This window comes from Eretmochelys imbricata, chromosome 1 (assembly GCF_965152235.1).
Source record: "Eretmochelys imbricata isolate rEreImb1 chromosome 1, rEreImb1.hap1, whole genome shotgun sequence".
Lineage (NCBI taxonomy): Eukaryota > Metazoa > Chordata > Testudines > Cheloniidae > Eretmochelys > Eretmochelys imbricata.
The window spans coordinates 216,852,418-216,877,732 of NC_135572.1; the positions used below are offsets into that span (position 1 = coordinate 216,852,418).

The 25,315-nt window shown below is 44.8% G+C and overlaps 1 protein-coding gene across 1 annotated transcript in view; it reads right to left on the reverse strand.

Moving 5' to 3' along the window:
- Nucleotides 1–1,223: 1,223 nt before the first annotated feature.
- The window catches only part of LOC144259186 (killer cell lectin-like receptor subfamily B member 1B allele C), a 30,767-nt gene continuing 6,675 nt past the window's right edge, over nucleotides 1,224–25,315 (reverse strand). The window contains exons 3-9 of the mRNA XM_077807366.1: nucleotides 14,532–14,621; nucleotides 9,362–9,505; nucleotides 7,061–7,215; nucleotides 6,159–6,277; nucleotides 3,248–3,978; nucleotides 1,608–1,831; nucleotides 1,224–1,253 (exon numbers count right to left, since the gene is read on the reverse strand). Coding sequence (XP_077663492.1) covers nucleotides 3,834–3,978; nucleotides 6,159–6,277; nucleotides 7,061–7,215; nucleotides 9,362–9,505; nucleotides 14,532–14,621 — 653 coding nt within the window. The 3' untranslated portion in view covers nucleotides 1,224–1,253; nucleotides 1,608–1,831; nucleotides 3,248–3,833. The remainder of the gene's footprint in view (nucleotides 1,254–1,607; nucleotides 1,832–3,247; nucleotides 3,979–6,158; nucleotides 6,278–7,060; nucleotides 7,216–9,361; nucleotides 9,506–14,531; nucleotides 14,622–25,315) is intronic.

Sequence of the window (25,315 nt, forward strand, 5' to 3'; positions counted from 1 at the left end):
GCCACAGCCCTTGGCTTCAAAGGGATCTTTGTAAAAGATGTGCTCTTGCTCAGATAGAACTTATGGGCTTCATGCCGAAATGAATATGTGAAATCCTATGGCCTGTGTTGTGCAGGGCTCAGGCTAGATGGGCTCCAGTTGCCTTAAAATCGAGGAATCTATGGAGAGGCAGGAAGAGGCATTTATAGACACAGCAAAATATGCTTTTACTTCAGCAGAACACTGTGTAATGTAGAACTAAACAAGCTAAATTTTAGTTCCAGTGACCACCAAACATATTGAAAATGCCAGTGGAAATGGCTTAGTGGCTTCCTTCCCCTCTCTCTGCCTCACTTCCCCATCTCCAAACAGGGGAGAAAAGTATTTCCTTTCTCTCACCTTTTGTCTGTTCTATTTGAACTGTACATTCTTCTGAGCAGGGTCTGTCTCGTGTTTGGCTCTATGGACCCCTAGGAGCTACCATCATGAAACTAGCAATGTGGTTGGCCCCGGCCCCCAAAATACCTTGTATTTGCCAGACTGTGTCCAAAGTAGACAAGGTGGGAGAAGTAATATCTTTCACTGGACCAACTTATGCTGGTGAAAGAAAGTAGCCTTTTGAGTTACACAGACCAACATGGGTACATGTGTTGGAAGTGTCAGACTGTGCGTGAACCTACATGGAGGCATACATTCTCCCACCCCTCCTCCAGGCTGTATATTCTGAGCAGCAGGCCTGTCCTGGTGCTTTGCAGTGAAATTGTACATCAGAAAGCACTGAAGAAGAAACACACTTAGAATGTTCTCTGGTCTGACACCACTGTTTTTTAAAGGGGCAGGAGAATGAAGGCTGCTCTGCACCTTTGGAAGAAGGCACCCACTGGTCCTGATGCTCCTCTCATTAACTCCACTGAGGCAGTGGAGTGACTCTTGATTTACACGGGTAAGTGTTAAATGTTCATTTGCACTTCAATGTTTACAGTTGCTGAAAGGAGCATCAACTCCATCAGTTCTCGCTCCTGTGGCTCCTATGGCAGTTATAGGAGCAATTAGCTGGGTTCACTTCCTTGTGTGCCCAGTTGGTAGGATGGTTCTGAAGAGATCAGGAGCCTCATGCACCACTGTGTTATTCCAGTTTTACATTGGTGTAACTCCATTAAAACCTGTGATCTCACAGTGGTGTAAATCTGGAGTCACGAGGTGGGGAATGAGGCCCCAGGTCACCAGCACTGGGAGGAAATTTGCTTTGAACTGACTCCTTCCTGCCTCTTCACCTGTGCAGAAGAGAAAGCACATTGAGTTCCAGCTATGAAAGAGAGAATAAGATATTTGGGGTGGGGGGTGCTGGAGGAAATCTGAGGATTGTTCCTCAAGGTGTTGAGATACTTCAATGAGAAGAACACAGTGTTGTGCCATGCTGGAGCTGGTCTGAACAGCACAGTTAAAGCTGTTGCAGAGGTTTCTGTTTAACTGGAATTTTAAATCTTTATTTCATACAAATCTTAAGAATGGCAAATTTTAAGCACCTTTTGAACATTTCATGCTGGCTTGAAGAACAGCAGATTGATACAGGAAGAATAAGGAGAGTTGAAAATCATTCCTTTTTGTTTTTCATTGGGTTGTCTCACCTTTTGTAAAACCCCTTTGCAAGGAATCTGAAATGCTCAGGGATCGATGGTTGGCTCCACTGATTGCTCCTCATGGGTCACTTTCAACAATGTCAGTTAGACATTGATAGTGTTTGCCATGAGTTTGTATCACCTCTGCTAACTGCTCTTTGTGTTCATCCTTCACCATGCTTCTTATTGACCAACGCCATGGGAACAATCCAGTCTAAGATGCTGCACACAGACTACATTTTAAAATAAATAGAGAGAGAGGTTATTCAAGCTCATTGCAGGCTCAGTTAGAAATAGAACCCTAAGGTGAAATCCTGACCTCCTTAAAGTTAGTGGGCATTTTGCCATTGACATCACTGGGGCCAGGATTTCACCCCGGTCTCTAATGTGGCAGATCAGGTCAAATCTTTCAGATTGATTGTTCTAGCTGTGGTTATCCTGTCTCTAAGCTATTAGCTACACTCCTCTCCCAGAGGCAGGCTGTAACCTTGTTGCATTAAGGTCAGACACAAAGCAAGTATCTAATACAACAAAGAATCTTACACCGTAATCATTTAAATAAATGAGGCCTTTTTCAAAAACAATGAAGACATCTATAGTATCTTGGGAATTAAATAGAACAATAACTGGGCATCTGGTGAAAACAACCTCCTCTGTCTAAAAACAAGGTGCATGTTGGGTAGGCTTTTACAGAATTCAAGGAAGAAAATTACACTAGATTGTCTCTCAGGACAAATCCAATTCCCACCTCTGCCATATATTTCTTGTGTGACCTTGGGAGAGTCATTTAATCACCCAGTTCCACAAATCTACTTAGACTCCTAACTTCCACTGAAATCAAGGGATGTTAAGAGCCTAATTTGCTGTGTGGATCCACTTTACTCTGTACTGATTAGGTGTAAGCTGGAACACTGTGTCCAGTTCTGGGTGCCACAATTCAGGAAAGATATGGACAAAATTGGAGAAAGTCCAGAAAAGAGCAACAAAAATGATTAAAGGTTTGGAGGACATACCTATGAGGGAAGACTGACAAAAATGGGTTTGGTTAATCTGGAGAAGAGAAGACTGAGCAGGGAAATGATAATAGTTTTCAAGTATGTAAAAGGATGTTATAAGGAGGAGAGTGAAAAATTGTTCTCCTTAACCTCTGAGGATAGGACAAGAAGCAATGGGCTTAAATTACAGCAAGGGAGATTTAGGATGGACATGAGGAAAAACTAACTTCCTGTCAGGGTAGTAAAGCATGGGAATAGTTTACCTAAGGAGGTTATGGAATCTCTATTACTGGAGGTTTTCAAGAACAGGTTAAACAAACACCTGTCAGGAGTGGTCGAGTTCAGGGGTCGGCAACCTTCGGCACGTGGCCCATCAGGGTAATTCGCTGGCAAGCCGCGAGACATTTTGTTTACGTTGACCGTCCGCGGGCAAAGCCTCCCACAGCTCCCAGTGGCTGCGGTTGGCTTCCCGGGGCTCCCATTTGCCAACCCCCCATCTAGTTATTCCTTAGTCCTGCCTTGAGTACAGGGGACAGGAGTACAGGGTCATCATTCACTTCTATGATTCTATAATCTGGGCCAAAGTGCCTTAGTTCCCCAGGTGCTAGAAGAGTATTCTTCCTGTCCAGTTAATTAATATTGACATTTACTCACAATGTACCCATAAGTCATCTTTGGGCACGGCTGGTCAGAGGATCGAAAATGGTTCCTGCTAATGCAGCTGCACCAAGGAGCAGGAAAGAACCTTCCATTGCATAAGAGTTTCTACTTGAAAATCTTAATAATACAAAAGTTGAAAGTAAGCAAGAAAAGAGGTGTTTGAGTCATTTCTTAATAAAGAGCAGATAGTCACAGGCATTTCCATGTTTATGTAGATGTCATTTGGCACTAAATCTTAAGAGAAAGGGATTGGCCTAAAACGAAAAACATTTGCAATCTGAAGAGGTGAATAAAATGGGATGAGCTTGCTCAAGCTGAAGGGTAAAGGCCCGGCCCTGGATCAAATATGCTATTGGCTTATTTATCATGCATCAATTATTATAATCTGTTTAGCTAAACATCCTCTAGCCTTGGACTCCAGGAGCTACAGGGGGTTACAATACAAACCTATCCCTAATGCAGCCAGTGGTCAATCGACACAGGATTGCCGAATGCTATGGTTTCTGTGCAATGCTCTTATGATTATTTACATTAAAATATCAAAGTACAAGAAAATGCATCATTCTACAAGGGACGGTGTCTAATGTTCTAAGATGTTCCAGGGAGCCAGTGTGAATGCATTTTTCTTGCAGATCCATCTGTGTAAACTCGGGCAGCTCTCAGAGTATAACTTCTTTTTGAGAACAGAACAGTTCTTGCCATCTCCAGTTCCGTTTTCCACCACCCTAAAGAGAAAACAAAAGCTGCTCACTGAGAGGTTAGCTCAGAACTTGGTACCAAATAAAAAGACAGGAACAGAGTTTGGGAGGAGGGAACCAGGGTTTTTTTCTTTTGTGTGTGTGTTTTTTTCTTATGTGGCTAGACTGGCATATGCAGGCTCATTGCAATCCATTTGATTGGACAGATGGGATTTGCACAGGGATTCACAGAGAGGAGACACTGGTAGGAGGAATTCAGGGGTCCTCATGTCCATGAGCATTATCAGCAAGAGGAGGAAAACCCTTCCACAAAGGAGAAATGGTGAGTCTTAATAGTGAGGAGGTGGGGAGGAGTTTTCAACTACATGAATCCAAATGTCGAGTCTGCATGACAGACCAGACAGTCAACCCAAGTGGTCCCACTCTCCAATAACAGCTGATACATACATGTTGGGAGTTTGCAGGTGGGTTTGAGCCATAACCTGGAGCTCAAGTGCGATCTTCTACGAACAGCAGGCGGCATCAGGGTCACTTTCAAGTACTTACAGGACTCACTTGATGGACACTAATTGAGGCTGGTGGGACTGTGGTGACCCTGGCCACATAATACATTGGTCAGATATGAACACAGAAAATCCCTAGGCACTCAGCACCTTCTTAGGTTAGTGCCATTGGCAGATGTGGTTGAAAATTCTTTCAAGTTACATATTATTTTTGTACATTTTTAAACCATTTGAATAACTGTGCCCCTGCAGTGCTCACTTTACTTCGATATGTGTCAGTGCACCTTATTCCTCCAGCTCGGCTATCCTCACCCTGCCCAAAGCCACCTGATTGCCAAAGAAGAGAATAAAGAGATAATCAACTTAACTTTGATGCCAAGAAGGTCCTGTCTAAGGAGGATGCTGCTTTGTGCAGTTGTAACTCCACCAATTTAGCTGCACTAGTACAAACCCTAGGGGTGAAATCCTGGTTCCACTGAAGTGAATGGGAGTTTTGCATTCCTGTTGATGTCACAGGGGTGAAGATTTCTCCCCATCTGGAAGCCCCAAGGCAAACTCCACAGATACAAATCACTTTTCTTTTTACTCTGGTGCCACATGGTTACACTAGAGCTGTGTCTAGACTGACGTGTTTGGTCCTGTACTTTTGTTCCTATAATTTCTAATCAACAATTAATTAGCTTGATGGTACATGCTGATGTAGACACTCCATAAACACTTGTTCCTCGAGCTCAGTGTAAGGTGACCCAAGACCAGAAGGAACAAATGTTTGTACAGTGTCTACACTAACATGTATAGTTGTGTAACTTGAATTGAGTTAATTGGCAATCAATTAACTTAAGTTACAATGTGGCCATAACCTTAGTACAGACAAGCCCTAGAGGTTTTTCATGGGGCTGCTATACAGCCCTAGCAAAACGTCTACAAAATAGCCTCCAAACGATTGTGTAGATAGGGCCTAAGCAGCAATGGTCTGCCGTGATTTGAAATTGAGGATGAGGCCTTCATGCAGCATCACCCGCACCACTGCTTTCTAAAGACTAATTTCAGAGTAACAGCCATGTTAGTCTGTATTCACAAAAAGAAAAAGGAGTACTTGTGGCACCTTACAGACTAACCAATTTATTTGAGCATTATTAAAAGTAACCTATTTCCCCTTGTTTATTCCTCCCCCCGCCCCCGCCCACTGTTCCTCAGACGTTCTTGTTAAACCCTGGATTTGTGCTGGAAATGGCCCACCTTGATTATCATACACATTGTAAGGAAAGTAATCACTTTAGATAAGCTATTACAAGCAGGAGAGTAGGGTGTGGGGAGAGAAAACCTTTTGTAGTGATAAACACCCATTTTTTCATGGTTTGTGTGTATAAAAACATCTTCTGTATTTTCCACAGTATGCATCTGATGAAGTGAGCTGTAGCTCACGAAAGCTTAATTGGTTAGTTATAAATTGGTTAGTCTCTAAGGTGCCACAAGTACTCCTTTTCTTTCTAAAGACTGTGACTATAAGTAAGGAAAACTTAGTCTCTGTGGAACAGGTCATGCTGGAGACTTTGCAATCTAAGATGGAGCTAAATATGTGCCTTCAATCACAGTACTAGCTCTGTGCTTTGGGAATTACTTAGCGGGGAGCTATGCGGTCAGAGCTGTATCTGCATTTATATTAATGTAACCTAACATTTATACAAAGAAAAATCCACCCACGAGCTCAGCCTGTGTCCTTCTAACTGGGAGTCACCAAGCCACATCCATCTTCCTTCTTTTTCTTGAAAGTTTAATCCAATCCAGAAATATTTCGTTTCTGTTCTGTTTGCTATAAATTCCTGTGGATTAAAAAGAAATACATTACACACTGATGGGCCATTTCAGCTCTGCCTCATTCCTCATGCAATCACATGCTCATTTTGAACCGAGACCGGGATACATGTGAAAGACAAGGACTCAGCCACACCGGTAACTAGTTTGGTTGGAACGGCTTTAGGGCACATGGGAATCCTTATAGCTGCTTTTCCCAAAAGTCTTGCACTTGGGAGAACATAAGAGTCGCTGAAAACAGCCAGACCCTGAGTGAACTGCCAGACATGAAAATCAGGCCTTTTTTACCTTGTAGAGGGAATCTACCCTCTACATTTCCAAAGGGAGACTGGGCAGGCCCTCAACAGCATGAAAGTCGCACTCAACCGCAAAGCAAAGCCTTTCCTGCCTTAGCAGACTGCGGAAAGCCCTTGATCACACCCCCAATCTCCTCCCAGATCAGAACTTATTCTGCTTTCTACATTTGCATCTGAAGCATCTGCCCATCAGCCTCACGGAGACCCAGGGAAGCCCACTGAGTTGGTAGAGCAGCTTTTCAGTAATGGATCAGAGGACTGATCACAGCCAGAGGAAAGAAAGGCCAGGCCCTGCTCCCTCTGGGTGTCTTCCCAAGTGGGGCTCTTGTTTGTGGGGAAATAAAAGCCCATTCACAGACAGTTTCTCAGGGAGAGCCTGCCTGGTCAGAGGTTCTGATAAAACCTAGGGTATATTTGTGCTTTTCAGTCAAGTGTCTGAATGACATGGAGGGTTTGCTGATTGCTGGGTACTATGTGGAATGTTCCCAGACTTACCATCTCAGCCTCATCTTCAACAACAAGCAGCTGGGATTTCCTGCCTGAACAATTTCGCATACTGGCATCCCAGGTCCCCGACTGCTCTGAGAAATAGTAACAGCTCCCCCTGTGCAGCACCCACCCTGGGGGGCAGAGCAGACACTCGGTTCTTCCTGGGGAGGTGGAGGAAAGAAGATCATTACCCAGCATCACAAATGGTTTAATTACTCCCGTCACATATTGTGGGGAAGCAAATAGCCTCCCAGCTGCTAACAGTACATTTTGGAAAATTAAATATTCTTGGTGAAATGTCACAGCTGTCAGTTGCCCTGCATTTTACCGACGGGTCTTACATTCTTCTAATTATCGTTGAATGGGTTAAATGCTCATTTAGGGAACCATTGCTTCGAGCAACATGACACAGTGCATGCTCCTGCCTCGAACTGTGAAACTGGTGCTTTTGTTTCCTGTGTGCTGCACGTTTGCCTCTCTAGGAGCCTGAAGGCAGCAGCTGCCATTTTGTTCTCGGTTGTTGAGATGCAGCCTGTGACTGTTCTTGCTTGTTCGGTTGTTTTCCCTTAACCTGAAATGGCGGTAAATCAGTGACCTGAATATTGTTTGCACGTGTGTGTGTGTGTGTGTGTAAGTAAAAGACGAGGATTATTCTTTTTCTTTGTATCTTAGTAGCTCCTAACGGCTTGAGAAAGGGCCCCTTTGCGTTGTAACATGGTCCCTGCCTTGAAATTCCTACAATCTAATGTGATGAGGAGAGGATGGGGAACAACAACGAGCTGAGAGCAAGTGACGTAGCAGAGAAGAAGTCTCCTCATTGAAAAAAGAAGACTAGAAAAGGTAAAATTGCCACTTATGCAAATGCGATCAGTTTCCAGTTAAATAAAGGAGAGGGAGAATGTGGATAATCTGTTCTGAGAGTAGAACGGGCTTCTTATGCCACTACTACTGAAGAGTGTTACAAGAAAAAAAATTAGTTTTCCTGACTCTGGTGGGGAAATGACATTACAAACATGTTTTCCACAGGATCTGGGTGAGTTGTAACGAATCTGGTGAAGACCCGGGTGTGTCTGTTGTGTTGTGTCAGGCTGCTGGGGTCAGAGCGCTGAACCAGGGCTGCACAGTGCACACACGCTCAGGGAGCTGCATGTGTGTTTGCTGGCTGTTGGTGTCTGGGCTGTGAGCCACAGCAGCAGAGCATTAAAGACACCCACGGTTACATGGCAAGAAGTGACAACCTCTCACTGGTCTGAATAATTGCACTCCAAATGTCACACCCTCCCTGGGTTAGAGAGACACAGAAAATGTACTTCCTTCTAACACAGCCCTTGTCTAGGCACAGACTTTAACTTGACCGGGTTCAATAAGTGTTAAGAGCACCCAGCCTTATCTAGCCTAAACCTCCAGAGTGTGTCGGTTACAAGTGTTGGCCTGAACGTGGTACCAGCGTACTTTAGATATGAGTCTACAGAGGGCCACAGTGAACAAGTAACTTTATTAGGATAAGGGAAACAGTATTATCCCTAAAACTACACTCATTCTCTTTCTCCCTCACCATAGGAGCTTCTGTTTAGAACCTTCCCTAGCTCACTCCTGCTTGGCTTCCTGCTACAGGTTTTAAGCAAAATATTTGCATTATAAAAATATTTAACAACAAGTAATATTTATCACCAAATTATAGATTCAGGGAAATAAGGCTACATGTGTCATTTAGTAAAGGGCCCAGGCTGCCAAAGTCCTTCCCTCTCTTTGCAAAAAATCCTTGGCCTTGAGCAGTTCTTGAAAACACCAGGAAGCTGTAAGGCAGAGGTTTTCATTTGAGACCCCTTTGGAAATTTCGAATGGAGGTGGGGACCCCTTTGGAAACCCCTTTGTAGATATAGCTGAATTCTGTTCAGTCAGTTTTCAGTCTAAGTCTTTCACAGACTCCTTAGACATAATTTGTGGACCCCCAGAAGTCCATGGACCACAGGCTGAGAATCAGTGCTCTAAGGTATCTAATGTCATTTTTAAAAGCAGCCCTGGACATTCCAGTTCTATTCCAAGCACAGGGTATGTATCAATAATTATAATTACTAACTAGGAATTGTAAATATTGGTTCAAATACATCTTCAGGGCCAGATTCTGATACTCTTATTCATGCTGAGTAGTACCTTCTTCTGTGAATCGTTCCATTGATTTCAACGGGGACAGTAAAGAAGCCACATTTTGACCCATAACATTTTCAGGTTGTTATAGAAGAGGGGTGTTAACAAACAGCAGAAGGGAACACACTGCACAGTTAGAGAGGGGCTGTAATTCCTCACCCTCTCTATCTTCACACAGATCGTCCATTAATCCACTGATTGTCATCGAGCATCTCCCTGTGCATGGAGATTCCCCTGAAGATGTAGTGTTTTCAGTGCAGGTTGTCCTGGGCAGGGACGGACTCTGACCATTTCCCCTCCAGACTTGAATGCAAAGGAAGACAACATGGTTAATAGGAGCATCAGTAATATGCAGTCTTGGTATCTGAGGGTCAGAAAACACAGTTGTATTACAGAGAGCACAGTCAGTGAGGAAGGCAGCTTGCAAAGGGATTAAAAATAGATTTGTGCCTTTTTTGTTGGATTATGAGATATCAAGAAGGCCTGGTATTTTTTTCTCTTTGTTGTTTTTTGTTAAAATTTGATTTGTTTTCCCTGCTTGTTTTCTCCATAAGAAATTCAGGTCTTGCCTACTTTGGTGGAGAATAGGTATGGTTTTGGCATTACACGTACTACAGTTATATATCTGATTAATTGAAAAGAGATATCAATTTGATTCAGACTGTCTAGAATTCAGTTTTTTCTTTTATTAGCCCCCATTTAACCTAAGCATATGAGAGTAAATCTCGTTAAGAAAAAGATCCAACATCCCAATATTTAATTTAAAGGATGAGACGCTACCTTCCTACGTAGCAGAGTCAGCACAGAAATCCTCTAGCAATAACAAGGAAGTCAAAATTGATAATCCTGATATTTCTAAGGTAACAAACAAGCAGTAAAAAAAAAAAAAAAAAAACACTACAAACCCTTTCAGGGCTTATAGTTATTTAAATAGTTTACAAACATACAAAAAATAATATCAGGTTTCAGAGTAGCAGCCGTGTTAGTCTGTATTCGCAAAAAGAAAAGGAGTACTTGTGGCACCTTAGAGACTAACCAATTTATTTGAGCATGAGCTTTCGTGAGCTACAGCTCACTTCATCGGATGCATACCGTGGAAACTGCAGCAGACTTTATATACACACAGAGAATATGAAACAATACCTCCTCCCACCCCACTGTCCTGCTGGTAATAGCTTATCTAAAGTGATCATCAAGTTGGGCCATTTCCAGCACAAATCCAGGTTTTCTCACCCTCCACCCCACCCCACAAATTTACTCTCCTGCTGGTGATAGCCCATCCAAAGTGACAACTCTCTACACAATGTGCATGATAATCAAGTTGGGCCATTTCCAGCACAAATCCAGGTTTTCTCACCCCCCCCCCACCCCCATACACACACAAACTCACTCTCCTGCTGGTAATAGCTCATCCAAACTGACCACTCTCCAAGTTTAAATCCAAGTTAAACCAGAACATCTGGGGTGGGGGGGGGGGGGTAGGAAAAAACAAGGGGAAATAGGCTACCTTGCATAATGACTTAGCCACTCCCAGTCTCTACTTAAGCCTAAATTAATAGTATTAATGGAATTCCTCAAGGGCTTCTTTTCCATGGGTCCAGATGATGAAGATGTCATCAATATAGCGCAAGTAGAGTAGGGGCTTTAGGGGAATTCTGAATAGAGAAGGGGAATAGAGGAATTCCACCATGATTTCAACAATTTCCATCCCACCATCAACCTCAGCCTGGTCCAGTCCACACAAGAAATCCACTTCCTGGACACTACAGTGCTAATAAACAATGGTCACATAAACACCACCCTATACCGGAAACCTACTGACCGCTATTCCTACCTGCATGCCTCCAGCTTTCACCCTGACCACACCACACGATCCATCGTCTACAGCCAAGCTCTGCGATACAACCACATTTGCTCCAACCCCTCAGACAGAGACAAACACCTACAAGATCTCTGTCAAGCTTTCTTACAACTACAATACCCACCTGTGGAAGTAAAGAAACAGACTGATAGAGCCAGAAGAGTTCCCAGAAGTCACCTACTACAGGACAGGCCTAACAAAGAAAATAACAGAACGCCACTAGCCGTCACCTTCAGCCCCCAACTAAAACCCCTCCAACGCATTATTAAGGATCTACAACCTATCCTAAAGGATGACCCAACACTCTCACAAATCTTGGGAGACAGGCCAGTCCTTGCCTACAGACAGCCCCCCAACCTGAAGCAAATACTCACCAGCAGCCACATACCACACAACAGAACCACTAACCCAGGAACTTATCCTTGCAACAAAACCCGTTGCCAACTGTGCCCACATATCTATTCAGGGGACACCATCACAGTGGGGTGGGGGCCTAATAACATCAGCCACACTATTAGAGGCTCGTTCACCTGCACATCCACCAATGTGATATATGCCATCATGTGCCAGCAATGCCCCTCTGCCATGTACATTGGTCAAACTGGACAGTCTCTACGTAAAAGAATAAATGGACACAAATCAGATGTCAAGAATTATAACATTCATAAACCAGTCGGAGAACACTTCAATCTCTCTGGTCACGCAATCACAGACATGAAGGTCGCTATCTTAAAACAAAAAAATTTCAAATCCAGACTCCAGCGAGAAACTGCTGAATTGGAATTCATTTGCAAATTGGATACTATTAATTTAGGCTTAAATAGAGACTGGGAGTGACTAAGTCATTATGCAAGGTAGCCTATTTCCCCTTGTTTTTTCCTACCCCCCCCCAAGATGTTCTGGTTTAACTTGGATTTAAACTTGGAGAGTGGTCAGTTTGGATGAGCTATTACCAGCAAGAGAGTGAGTTTGTGTGTGTATGGGGGTGCGGGGGGGGGTGAGAAAACCTGGATTTGTGCTGGAAATGGCCCACCTTGATTATCATGCACATTGTAGGGAGAGTGGTCACTTTGGATGAGCTATTACCAGCAGGATAGTGAGTTTGTGTGTGTGGTTTTTGGGAGGGGGGTGAGGGGGTGAGAGAACCTGGATTTGTGCAGGAAATGGCCCAACTTGATTATCATGCACATTGTGTAGAGAGTTGTCACTTTGGATGGGCTATCACCAGCAGGAGAGTGAATTTGTGGGGGGGGGGTGGAGGGTGAGAAAACCTGGATTTGTGCTGGAAATGGCCCAACTTGATGATCACTTTAGATAAGCTATTACCAGCAGGACAGTGGGGTGGGAGGAGGTATTGTTTCATATTCTCTGTGTGTATATAAAGTCTGCTGCAGTTTCCACGGTATGCATCCGATGAAGTGAGCTGTAGCTCACGAAAGCTCATGCTCAAATAAATTGGTTAGTCTCTAAGGTGCCACAAGTACTCCCTTTCTTTTTAAAAAATAATATGTAACTTGAAAAATCATTCAACCATATCTGCCAATGGCACCACCTAAGAATATGATGAGTGCTTAAGGATTTTCTGTATTCATATCTGACCAATGAATTATGTGCACAGGGTCTCCACAGTCCCACCAGCCCCAATTAGTGTCCATCAAGTGAGGCCTTGAAATTACTTGAAAGTGACCCTGATGCTGCCTGCTGTTAGAAGAAGATCACACTTGGACTCCAGGTTATGGCTCAAACCCACCTGCAAATTTCCAACATGTTTGAACCAGGTGTAATTGGAGAGTGGGACCACTTAGACCAGAGGGTCAACCCATCATGCTTATTTAAACCTCAAAATGATGTAAAAAGCAGGACAACTCTTTCCCACCCTTTTGTCTGTCACCTTTAAAGGCCTAGTTAGTGGGGATGTACAGTTAAGCTAAAACGAGTTCTTAGGCCAAAGAACATAATAGCAATGCTATCAGAGAATTCACAATATTGAAGACTAGTGTCAAGGGAGAGAAGGGGTTTAGTTTTTTAACTCATTCCACACTATACCCCAAAGCAGAAAGAGACATACCTTTTAAGCTTCACATTCATAGAACCGCTGATTCACCAAAGCACTTAAGCATGTGCTTAACTTTAATCACACACTAATGTTTCATGGAGGTCAATGGGATTTAAGCATGTGTCTAAAGTTAAGCATGTGCTTAAGTGCTTTGTTGAACAAGGATACTTTGCTGGAGCTATTCAGGTGCAGAGAATGGCTACGAGGATGATCTGAGGAATGGAAAACCTACCTTATGAGAGGAGACTCAAAGAGCTTGGCTTGTTTAGCCTAACCACGTGAAGGCTGAGGGGAGATATGACTGCTCTCTATAAATATATTGGAGGGATAAATACCAGGGAGGGAGAGGAGAGTTCAGCACCAATGTGGAAACAAGAACAAATGGATATAAACTGGCCATCAACAAGTTTAGGCATGAAATTAGATGAAGGTTTCTAACCATCAGAGGAGTGAAGTTCTGGAACAGCCTTCCAAGGGGAGCAGTGGGGGCAAAAAACCTAACTGTCTTCAAGACTGGACTTGATAAGTTTATGGAGGGGATGGTATGATGGGACTGCATACAATGGCATGTAGCCGACCTGTGACTGCTAGCAGCAAACATCTCCAATGGTGGGTGATGGGACACTAGATGGGGAGGGCTCTGAGTTACTACAACAAATTCTTTCCCAGGTGTCTGGCTGGTGAGTGTTGCTCACACGCTCAGGGTCTAACTGACCACCATATTTGGGGTCTGGAAGGAATTTTCCCCCGGGTCAGATTGGCAGAGACCCTAGGTTTTTTTGCCTTCTTCTGCAGCATGGGGTCACTTGCAGGTTTAAACTAGTGTAAATGGTGGATTCTCTGTAACCTGAAATCTTTAAGTCATGATTTGACAACTACAGTAACTCAGACAGAAGTTAGCGGGTCTATTACAGGAGTGGGTAGGTGAGGTTCTGTGGCTTGCAATGTGCAGGACGTCAGATTAGATGATCATGATGGTCCCTTCTGGGCTTAAAGTCTATGAGTCTACACCAGCTAATGATCTGCCCAAGGAAAATAAACAAAGAAAACTACCTTATGGTCCAGTGTCACAAAGTCAAGGCTGGCAATTTAATCTTATGAATATAGAAATTCAAAAGTTAATTTTCTAATAGGTCACTGAAATCCCCCACAGAGCGCATATACAGTATCTCTGAGTACTTGAGGCTTTGTTAACTATTCACCTTCATAAATATCCTGCATGTGAAATAATAGTAAATGTCCCTGTGGAAACATTAATATTTTAATTTTCTGATTTATGTGTTTAACTTGTCACCCATAATGTTGCATTAATGTCAGTTATTTTTTACATGTAATATCCTTTTGGTGAGGTTTAAACATGCACATAGCTGCATGAATAAAGCAAAAGTTGTCATCTGGAAAGTGGCACTCACAAATAGTGATTAGCACAGCCATGAAAATCAGTGCGATAAGCCCCAGGACTAGAGCAACATAGAACCAGCTTGAACACTGGGAGCCAGGACCTGCAAAAAAGAAAAACAAAAGAGTTGCTTTGGAAGAAATTGCAATTTAAGCCCTCACATTGCTAGCATGTGCAAGTGTTGCCACATTGGCTTCAGATATTGGACAGTTTCTAACCAAGTGCTGAGATAGAAATTGACAGTCTAAAAATACTTCTAAGTGAAAGGAAACATCTTTATTTGTTAGCATTTTACACCCACTTTGCACAGATGTAAATGGAGACACAAAGGGCAGGATAGGAGAGAATCAGACTCTGGGAGAAGGACCTTGGAGTGAATGTTTCCCAGGATGACTGGGACCCCAAGGAACTCAATTGCTTCCTATAACAGGATCATAGTATTGGCAGAGGAAGGGAATGCTGTAAATGTCACAGATTATAAAATATTACATGAAAATTCGTTCAGCCTATATGATGGGGGCCATCCACACATAGCTTTCTTCCATGTAGCGGGAAGGGGAAGGGATCAGTTGTTTCTGTGGCACTGGGGTTCCACTGTGATCTTTGGCAAGTTGGATGCAGGGCTGAGGGATACATTGTTCACACACCAGTGCCACACAGATTACCTGAAAAAGGTAACACAGCTCCAGGTTGAACCACACTTCCTGTTGCCCCCTCTGGAGTGAATCGCTGCTCTTTGAGGCAAGTCCTAGTAATGACACTCCGATAGAACCACTCATCCAGAGAACTAGGGAATGATGTACAGGAGGGGACAAGGACCAGAACACCCTGAACCTATGCCTCAGAGAGAGATCCTGAGATATGCATCGAGTACTGGGCTCTGGGGGAATGAATTCTCTTCTTTTTCCCCAAGGGGGGTAAATGTGCCATCCCACCAATGGGACACCTCAGGAAAATCTCCATGAAGATTTACTGTGGAGGTTTCCTCCCCTAATGTCTGACCCTTGTTTCTTCAGAAGGATGTGCTGTGGGGTCACTGTCATTTGGACTGAAAACTGGTTCATATGACTGTATAGAAAGGATAATGGTCTGTCAAGGTTCCTCCCCCACTCTGAACTCTAGGGTACAGATGTGGGGACCTGCATGAAAAACCTCCTAAGCTTATCTTTACCAGCTTAGGTCAAAACTTCCCCAAGGTACAAAGTATTCCACCCGTTGTCCTTGGAATGGCCGCTACCACCACCAAACTAATACTGGTTACTGGGGAAGAGCTGTTTGGACGCGTCTTTCCCCCCAAAATACTTCCCAAAACCCTGCACCCCACTTCCTGGACAAGGTTTGGTAAAAAGCCTCACCAATTTGCCTAGGTGACTACAGACCCAGACCCTTGGATCTTAAGAACAATGAACAATCCTCCCAACACTTGCACCCCCCCTTTCCTGGGAAATGTTGGATAAAAAGCCTCACCAATTTGCATAGGTGACCACAGACCCAAACCCTTGGATCTGAGAACAATGAAAAAACATTCAGTTTTTTACAAGAAGACTTTTAATAGAAAATAGAAGTAAATAGAAATGAAGAAATCCCCCCTGTAAAATCAGGATGGTAGATATCTTACAGGGTAATTAGATTAGAAAACATAGAGAACCCCTCTAGGCAAAACCTTAAGTTACAAAAAAGATACACAGACAGAAATAGTTATTCTATTCAGCACAATTCTTTTCTCAGCCATTTAAAGAAATCATAATCTAACACATACCTAGCTAGATTACTTACTAAAAGTTCTAAGACTCCATTCCTGGTCTATCCCTGGCCAAGACCAGCATACAGACAGACACAGACCCTTTGTTTCTCTCCCTCCTCCCAGCTTTTGAAAGTATCTTGTCTCCTCATTGGTCATTTTGGTCAGGTGCCAGCGAGGTTACCTTTAGCTTCTTAACCCTTTACAGGTGAGAGGAGCTTTCCCCTGGCCAGGAGGGATTTCAAAGGGGTTTACCCTTCCCTTTATATTTATGACACGCCCCCCCAAATCTCAGCTAGGGTGAAACACTGGCTGGGATTTCTTCCTGGAGCTCTAGGAAAAACAGAGTTAATAAGACACATGCATCTCTAAATATACTGCCAAGTACATAAAGACTAACAATATTTTCCACATCTCAAGGACGATTTTAACCAGTTGATTCTGGGAAACTTTCACGGGAGAGTGCATCAGCCACTTTGTTAGAAGCTCCTGAGATGAGTTGGATGTCGAAATCAAAATCTTGGAGAGCTAAACTCCACCGAAGAAGTTTTTTGTTAGTTTCCTTGACGGTGTGAAGCCACTTTAGTGCAGCATGGTCGGTTTGCAGGTGGAAACGCCGTCCCCAAACATATGGGCGTAGCTTTTCCAGAGCGTAGACAATGGCATAACATTCTTTTTCAGTGACTGACCAGTTGCTTTCCCTCTCAGACAGTTTTTTGCTGAGAAACACTACAGGGTGGAATTCTTGATCAGGTCCTTTCTGCATTAAAACTGCTCCCACACCACGCTCGGATGCATCTGTGGTTACTAGGAACGGTTTGTCAAAGTCTGGGGCCCTTAGTACAGGGTCAGACATGAGTGTCGCTTTAAGCTTGTTAAAGGCCTTCTGACACTTTCCGGTCCACTGAACAGCATTTGGCTGTTTCTTTTTGGTTAGGTCTGTCAGTGGGGCAGCGATTTGGCTGTAGCGCGGTACAAATCGTCTGTAATAACCGGCCAAGCCTAAGAAGGATTGAACCTGTTTCTTTGACTTTGGGACAGGCCACTTTTGGATAGCATCCACTTTGGCCTGTAGGGGGCTGACAGTTCCTTGACCCACCTGGTGTCCAAGGTAAGTCACTCTGTTTAGGCCTATTTGACGCTTCTTAGCCTTAACAGTTAGTCCTGCCTCCCTTATGCGCTCAAGGACTTTTTGTAGATGTTCCAGGTGGTCTGCCCAGGAATCCGAAAATATGGCCACATCGTCAAGGTAGGCGACTGCATATTCTCCTAATCCCGCTAGGAGACCATCTACAACTCTTTGGAAAGTGGCGGGTGCATTTCGCAGCCCGAAAGGGAGTACATTAAATTCATACAGCCCGAGATGTGTGATGAAGGCTGACTTTTCCTTGGCAGATTCATCTAGCGGTACCTGCCAGTACCCCTTGGTTAAGTCCAAGGTAGAGATGAACTGGGCCAGTTTCTCTAATAGTTCATCTGTGCGGGGCATTGGATAGTTGTCTGGGCGAGTTACAGCATTTAGCTTATGGTAGTCCACGCAAAAACGTATTTCCCCATCTGGTTTGGGAACTAGAACCACTGGAGATGCCCATGCACTTTCAGAGGGGCGGATTACACCCATCTGTAACATATCCTGGATCTCCCGTTCTATAGCAGTTTTAGCTTGAGGAGACACCCGGTAAGGTTGGACCCTAATTGGGTGAGCATTACCTGTGTCAATGGAGTGGTATGCCCGTTCAGTCAGTCCTGGGGTGGCTGAGAACGTTGGCGCGTAGCTAGTGCACAGCTCCTGGATCTGCTGTCGCTGCATACGCCCAAGGGTCATGGAGAGGTTCACCTCTTCCACACCACCAGCACATTTCCCTTCGTAGTAGACACCTTCAGGCCACTCAGCATCATCTTCTCCCTGGGCTGTAAACTGACAAACCTTTAATTCTCTGGAATAAAAGGGCTTTAGAGAATTAATATGGTACACCTTAGGCTTTCGGTTGGAGGTGGGGAATGCTATGAGATAATTAACAGCTCCCAGGCGCTCCTGGACCATGAATGGCCCTTCCCACGATGCTTCCATTTTATGGGCCTGGAGCGCCCTTAAGACCATGACCTGGTCTCCTACTCTGAAGGAACGCTCTCTGGCATGTTTATCATACCAGGCTTTTTGCTCTTTTTGAGCATCCTCTAAGTTTTCTCTAGCAAGGGCTAAAGAGGTTCGGAGGGTGTTTTGTAGGTTGGTTACAAAGTCCAGAATGTTAGTTCCTGGAGAAGGTGTAAATCCCTCCCATTGCTGCTTCACCAACTGCAATGGCCCCTTAACCTCACGGCCATATACAAGTTCAAATGGGGAAAACCCTAAACTGGGGTGTGGTACAGCTCTGTAGGCAAAGAGCAACTGCTGCAACACTAGGTCCCAATCATTGGAGTGCTCATTTACGAATTTACGTATCATGGCCCCCAAAGTTCCATTAAACTTCTCCACCATGCCATTTGTTTGATGGTGGTAAGGAGTGGCAACCAAGTGATTTACCCCATGAGCTTCCCAAAGGTTTTTCATAGTTCCTGCCAGGAAATTAGTCCCTGCATCTGTGAGGATGTCGGAGGGCCAACCTACCCTGGCAAAAATGTCTGCTAGTGCCTGGCACACACTTTTAGCCCTGGTGTTGCTTAGAGCTACTGCTTCCGGCCATCGGGTGGCAAAATCCATGAAAGTCAGTATGTACTGCTTTCCTCTGGGTGTCTTTTTCGGAAAAGGACCCAGAATATCCACAGCTACTCGTTGAAATGGAACTTCAATGATGGGGAGTGGTTGTAAAGGGGCTTTGACCTGGTCTTGGGGTTTTCCCACTCTTTGGCACACCTCACAAGACTGGACATAGGTAGAAACATCCTTGCCCATTCCCTCCCAGTGGAATGATCCCCCCAAACGGTCTTTGGTCCTGTTCACCCCAGCATGGCCACTAGGGTGATCATGGGCTAAGCTCAAGAGCTTGGCCCGGTATTTAGTTGGAACTACCAACTGTCTCTGAGGATGCCAGTCTTCCTGGTGTCCACCAGAAAGAGTTTCCTTGTATAAAAGTCCTCTTTCTACAACAAACCTGGATCGATTAGAAGAGCTGAGAGGCGGTGGGTTGCTCCGTGCCGCCGTCCAAGCTCTCTGGAGGCTTTCATCTGCTTCCTGTTCGGTCTGGAACTGTGCCCTTGATGCTGGGGACATCAGTTCCTCATTGGATTGTGGACCTAGGCTTGGTCCCTCTGGAAGCGATATAGGGGATGGAGCTGTTTCTGTTGACTGTGAACCGCTCTCCGCTGGTGCACTATGTTGAGATTCAGGCTCCGGCTGAGCCTCTTGTGTAGGGTTATCGGCTGCTGCCAGTTCAGGTTCGGTGGGGCCCTCTGGTGTTGAGGTTGCAAGTACTGGATTCAGTGCTGACACAGGGTCTGGTGTTGGTTGTTCGGCTGGTTCCGGTTCTGGGACTGGTTCCGTCTGGGTCTCTGGGACTGGATCCACTACTGCTGTTGCAGACATTGGCCTGGGGTCCAGGTCCATCACCTCTGACTGGGCCCTGATAGAAGTTTCCGGAACAGAGCTAGGCCTCACGGCTTGTTTAGCCTGGCTGCGGATGACCGTTCCCACCCTCTTGGCCTGCTTCACATGATTGGCCAAATCTTCCCCCAACAGCATGGGGATGGGATAATCATCATAGACTGCAAAAGTCCATGTTCCTGACCAGCCCTTGTACTGGACAGGCAACTTGGCTGTAGGCAAATTGAAAGAGTTGGACTTGAAGGGTTGAATCGTCACTTGGATCTCTGGGTTGATTAAATTGGGGTCCACTAAGGAAGCATGGATAGCTGACACTTGTGCTCCGGTGTCCCTCCACGCGGTGACCTTCTTCCCGCCCACACTCAGTTTCCCTCCGCTCCAAGGGTATCTGGGAGGTATCTGGGCCTGTGGACCTCTGGTGTGATTCCGGTGCAATGAACTGTAATCTGTTGGGGTTCTTGGGGCAGTTGGCCTTTACATGCCCCAGCTCATTACATTTAAAACATCGTCCAGCTGACGGGTCACTGGGGCGAGGAGGGTTGCTGGAGAACAGGGTGGCAGGACGATAAGGGGTCTGGAGGGTTCTTTGGGAGGTAGGTGGGGCTTGGGCGGCCCCCGGTAATAGGGTGTGGTCTGGGGTGGTCCCTTCTGGTCTCCACTCCAACTGCGACCAGTTTTCTTCTTCTCTGCCACCTCCACCCATCTGGCTCCAATCTCTCCTGCCTCGATTACAGTTTTGGGTTTCCCATCTAGGATGTATCCTTCTATTTCCTCAGGAACACCCTCTAAGAATTGTTCCATTTGCATTAGGAAGGGCAAATTTACTGGAGATTCAACACTTGCTCCTGATATCCAGGCATCCCAATGTTTCACAATGTGGTAGGCATGTCGGGTAAATGACATGTCTGGTTTCCACCTTAGGGCTCTGAACCTCCGACGAGACTGCTCGGGTGTTATCCCCATTCTGACTCTCGCCTTGGATTTAAACAGTTCATACTTGTTCATGTGTTCTTTAGGCATTTCAGCTGCCACCTCAGCTAAGGGTCCACTGAGCTGCGGCCTCAGCTCTACCATGTATTGGTCAGTAGAGATGTTGTACCTAAGGCAGGCCCTTTTGAAGTTTTCTAAGAAGGCCTCAGTATCATCACCTGCCTTGTAGGTGGGGAACTTTCTGGGATGGGAAGTGGTACCTGGAGAAGGATTGCTAGGGTTTGTTGGTATATTCTGCTGAGCCTTTATCCTCTCCACCTCCTCCACATGCTTCCTCTCTTTTTCCTTCTCCTCCTCCACATGCTTCCTCTCTTTTTCCTTCTCCTCCTCCACATGCTTCCTCTCTTTTTCCTTCTCCTCCTCCACATGCTTCCTTGCCTCCATTTCCCTCTTGTGGGCAGCCTCCTGTACCTCCTTCTCCAGCCGCATGAGTTCTATCTGTCTTTCATGTTCCCTTTGTCTTTCCTCAGCCTGAAATTTGGCTAATTCCAGCTGTAGTCGAGCTGAGGATTTGGTCATTCTAACCTCTCTGTTTTTAACTAACTTTACACCCGAGGTTTAGAAATAAACAAACAAAACTTGGCTGTAAAATTTTGCTGTGCTGGAATAGAATACCTATTCTCTGATAGTGATTGTCAGCCTACAGAAAAAGACAATTCCCTTGTCTCTGCTCTGGGCCCAACTTAAAGCAAAAAACCTCCAACTACTTGGAAACCTGCTTATCCAGCCCAAAGAAAAAGCAAATGGGTAGAACACACACCCCCTATTTACTTTTAGGAAGAAAAGAAAAAAAAAAAAAAAAAAACCTCTGGGTTGGAAGACTGTGAATTTCCCTGCAGGAGTTAAGTACCCTGCCTCCAGGCAAAGAAAACCTGCAATTCACAAGATAATCCCCTTTTGTCTCTGCTTGGCCACAAAGCAGAGAAAAAACAATCTGCTTTCAGTTTCAATTGCTTTCTGGACTTCCTTTCCAAAGGAAAAAATAATTTCTTTTTAAAATCTGTATTTCTAGTTCAAAAAATCTCAACTGGATCTCAAAATGATTTCAGGTTAATCCCACCACTATGCCACCATGTCAAGGTTCCTCCCCCACTCCGAACTCTAGGGTACAGATGTGGGGACCTGCATGAAAAACCTCCTAAGCTTATCTTTACCAGCTTAGGTCAAAACTTCCCCAAGGTACAAAGTATTCCACCCGTTGTCCTTGGAATGGCCGCTACCACCACCAAACTAATACTGGTTACTGGGGAAGAGCTGTTTGGACGCGTCTTTCCCCCCAAAATACTTCCCAAAACCCTGCACCCCACTTCCTGGACAAGGTTTGGTAAAAAGCCTCACCAATTTGCCTAGGTGACTACAGACCCAGACCCTTGGATCTTAAGAACAATGAACAATCCTCCCAACACTTGCACCCCCCCTTTCCTGGGAAATGTTGGATAAAAAGCCTCACCAATTTGCATAGGTGACCACAGACCCAAACCCTTGGATCTGAGAACAATGAAAAAACATTCAGTTTTTTACAAGAAGACTTTTAATAGAAAATAGAAGTAAATAGAAATGAAGAAATCCCCCCTGTAAAATCAGGATGGTAGATATCTTACAGGGTAATTAGATTAGAAAACATAGAGAACCCCTCTAGGCAAAACCTTAAGTTACAAAAAAGATACACAGACAGAAATAGTTATTCTATTCAGCACAATTCTTTTCTCAGCCATTTAAAGAAATCATAATCTAACACATACCTAGCTAGATTACTTACTAAAAGTTCTAAGACTCCATTCCTGGTCTATCCCTGGCCAAGACCAGCATACAGACAGACACAGACCCTTTGTTTCTCTCCCTCCTCCCAGCTTTTGAAAGTATCTTGTCTCCTCATTGGTCATTTTGGTCAGGTGCCAGCGAGGTTACCTTTAGCTTCTTAACCCTTTACAGGTGAGAGGAGCTTTCCCCTGGCCAGGAGGGATTTCAAAGGGGTTTACCCTTCCCTTTATATTTATGACATGGTCCCACAACAAAGTCTTTGTTAAAGTGAAGTTGAGGTTGAAGGTTCATATCAGAGCATTGAGAGTCCTGCACGTAGGATCGAAGAATCCCATGCACTGCTACAGACAAGGGACTGAGTGGCTAGGCAGCAGTTCTGCAGAAAAGGATGAGAAGCTGGATATAAGTCAACAGCGTGCCCTTGTTGCCAAGAAGGCTAACGGCATTTGGGGCTGTATAAATAGGAGCATTGCCAGCAGATTGAGGAATGTGATCATTCCCCTCTATTCAGCCTTGGTGAGGCCTCATCTGGAGTACTGTGTCCAGTTTTGGACCCCATGCTACAAGAAGGATGTGGAAAAATTGGAAAGAGTCCATCAGAGGACAACAAAAATGATGAGGGGGCTGGAGCACATGATTTATGAGGAGAGGCTGAGGGAACTGGGATTATTTAGTCTGCAGAAGAGAAGAATGAGGGGGGATTTGATAGCTGCTTTCAACTACCTGAAAGGGGCTTCCAAGGAGGATGGATCTAGACTGTTCTCAGTGGTAGCAGATGACAGAACAAGGAGTAATGGTCCCAAGTTGCAGTGGGGGAGGTTTAGGTTGGATATTAGGAAAAACTTTTTCACTAGGAAGGTGGTGAAGCACTTTTTCACTAGGAAGGTAGTGAAGGTGGTTACCTAGGGAGGTGGTGGAATCTCCTTCCTTAGAGGTTTTTAAGGTCAGGCTTGACAAAGCCCTGACTGGGATGATTTAGTGGGGGATTGGTCTTGCTTTGAGCAGGAGGTTGGACTAGGTGACTTCCTGAGGTCCCTTCCAACCCTGATATTCTATGATTCTAAAGGGGCACTCACCTCTTGAGCACCTCTGAGCAGCTTGGTGTGGTACCACAAACTTTTTCTCACCCCTGGTGCTCCCTGCAGGCTGCAGGACAACTTTGGTGGGTTTTCAGTGGTTTGGCCCTCTGGCCAAGTCACAAAATTGAAATGAACCCCTTGTGGGGTATTAAAGATTCTAGTAAACAAACAGGCTATTTGCCCTCACTAGGATCTTCAACCTGGTTCTGGGCCCTTTAAATTGTTCAGGCTTGCAACTAAGCCCTGCCCCCTTCTTGGGTCTTTCACTACTTTACCTGTGGCTGGTGGAGGAACCCAGGCCACCCACTGCTCTGGTTTCCAGCCCAGGGATCCTACAACCAGCAGCCATATATCACTTCCCTCAGTCCTTCCCTGCTGTTTCCTTGGGCCTCTTTCCACCTGGCCCCTTTATCTCCAGCCTTGTCTTAGGCCCAGCATCCCCATGTCCTTCTCCCCCTGTGATCCCAGCTATGGAAATTCAGCCCAGCATGAATGCTGTCTGATTGCTGGTTACTCCAGCCAGGTACAAACCCCCTTCTTCCCTCCTCCACTCCCAGCCAGGAGCTAAACTGCTAAAGCCAGGCAGCCCTTTTTTATTTGGGCCAGCATGGCCCCTGATTGGCTATTGCTAGCCCCTTTTGCCCTTGGAGGACCAGGTCTCTGTGGTTTCCAAAATGGCTGCTTCAGAGAGTCCTCTCTAGGAAAGCTTGTAGGAGTCACCTTCACTGCTGATCTTCTCCCAGCTTGCTACTTCTTGCGGGTCAGGGGTAGTAGGACTGTGGTGGACTCAGCAGGGAGCCACAATGACCGAATACACCCTGTCACAGTTTGTCCACCTTACAAGAGTGTTCTAGTTATAACACAAACCCAAAGATTAGAAACCCAGGAAATTCAGGGTTGAGGTTGCATTCCCACAATAAGCCACAGAGTCACACTCAGATAACCACCAGATCTCTAACCCTGCCTCCATACAGTGTCACAATGTAGTATTCTCATAATGTTCACTCTGAGTTCAGTTTAAAGTATTCTATGGGCCATCTGACCTGCGCTCAGTGCTGTTCAGAACAAGGAGGTGGGGTAAAGATGGCTTACAATACAAATAGTAGGTGAAACTCTGCATATAAGATGGTCTCACCAGGGTAACTGTGGCCAATCACACACTGGGATTTGCTGCAATGGAGCAAATGAGTTGTGACTTAGATAAGGTTTCATAATAAACAAGGTGCTTAGATGCCTAGAGTCTGAACGGCAGTAAACCAAACCCCAGTCCAATACATTATGTTGATTAATTTGTGAATGTTCTCATTAAAAATCAGTTTTATTTTAAGGCACTTCCCTCCTCCCAAATTTCAGAAACAGAGCACAAAAGAATTTCAGAAAATCAGAAAATGCCAGTTTAAACTACTTTTGAAACTGCATAATGACAGGTTTCAGAGTAACAGCCATGTTAATCTGTATTCACAAAAAGAAAAGGAGTACTTGTGGCACCTTAGAGACTTAGAGACTCAAATAAATTGGTTAGTCTCTAAGGTGACACAAGTACTCCTTTTTTTTTGAAACTGCGTTCACCACAGAGCTGTTGTAGGGCTCAATAAGCCAGTGAATAGAAAAGTCACCATTTAAAATGTTGAAATAATTTCTATACATGATTTATAATTTAGCGATTCTCAGCAGTATTGTTTTCA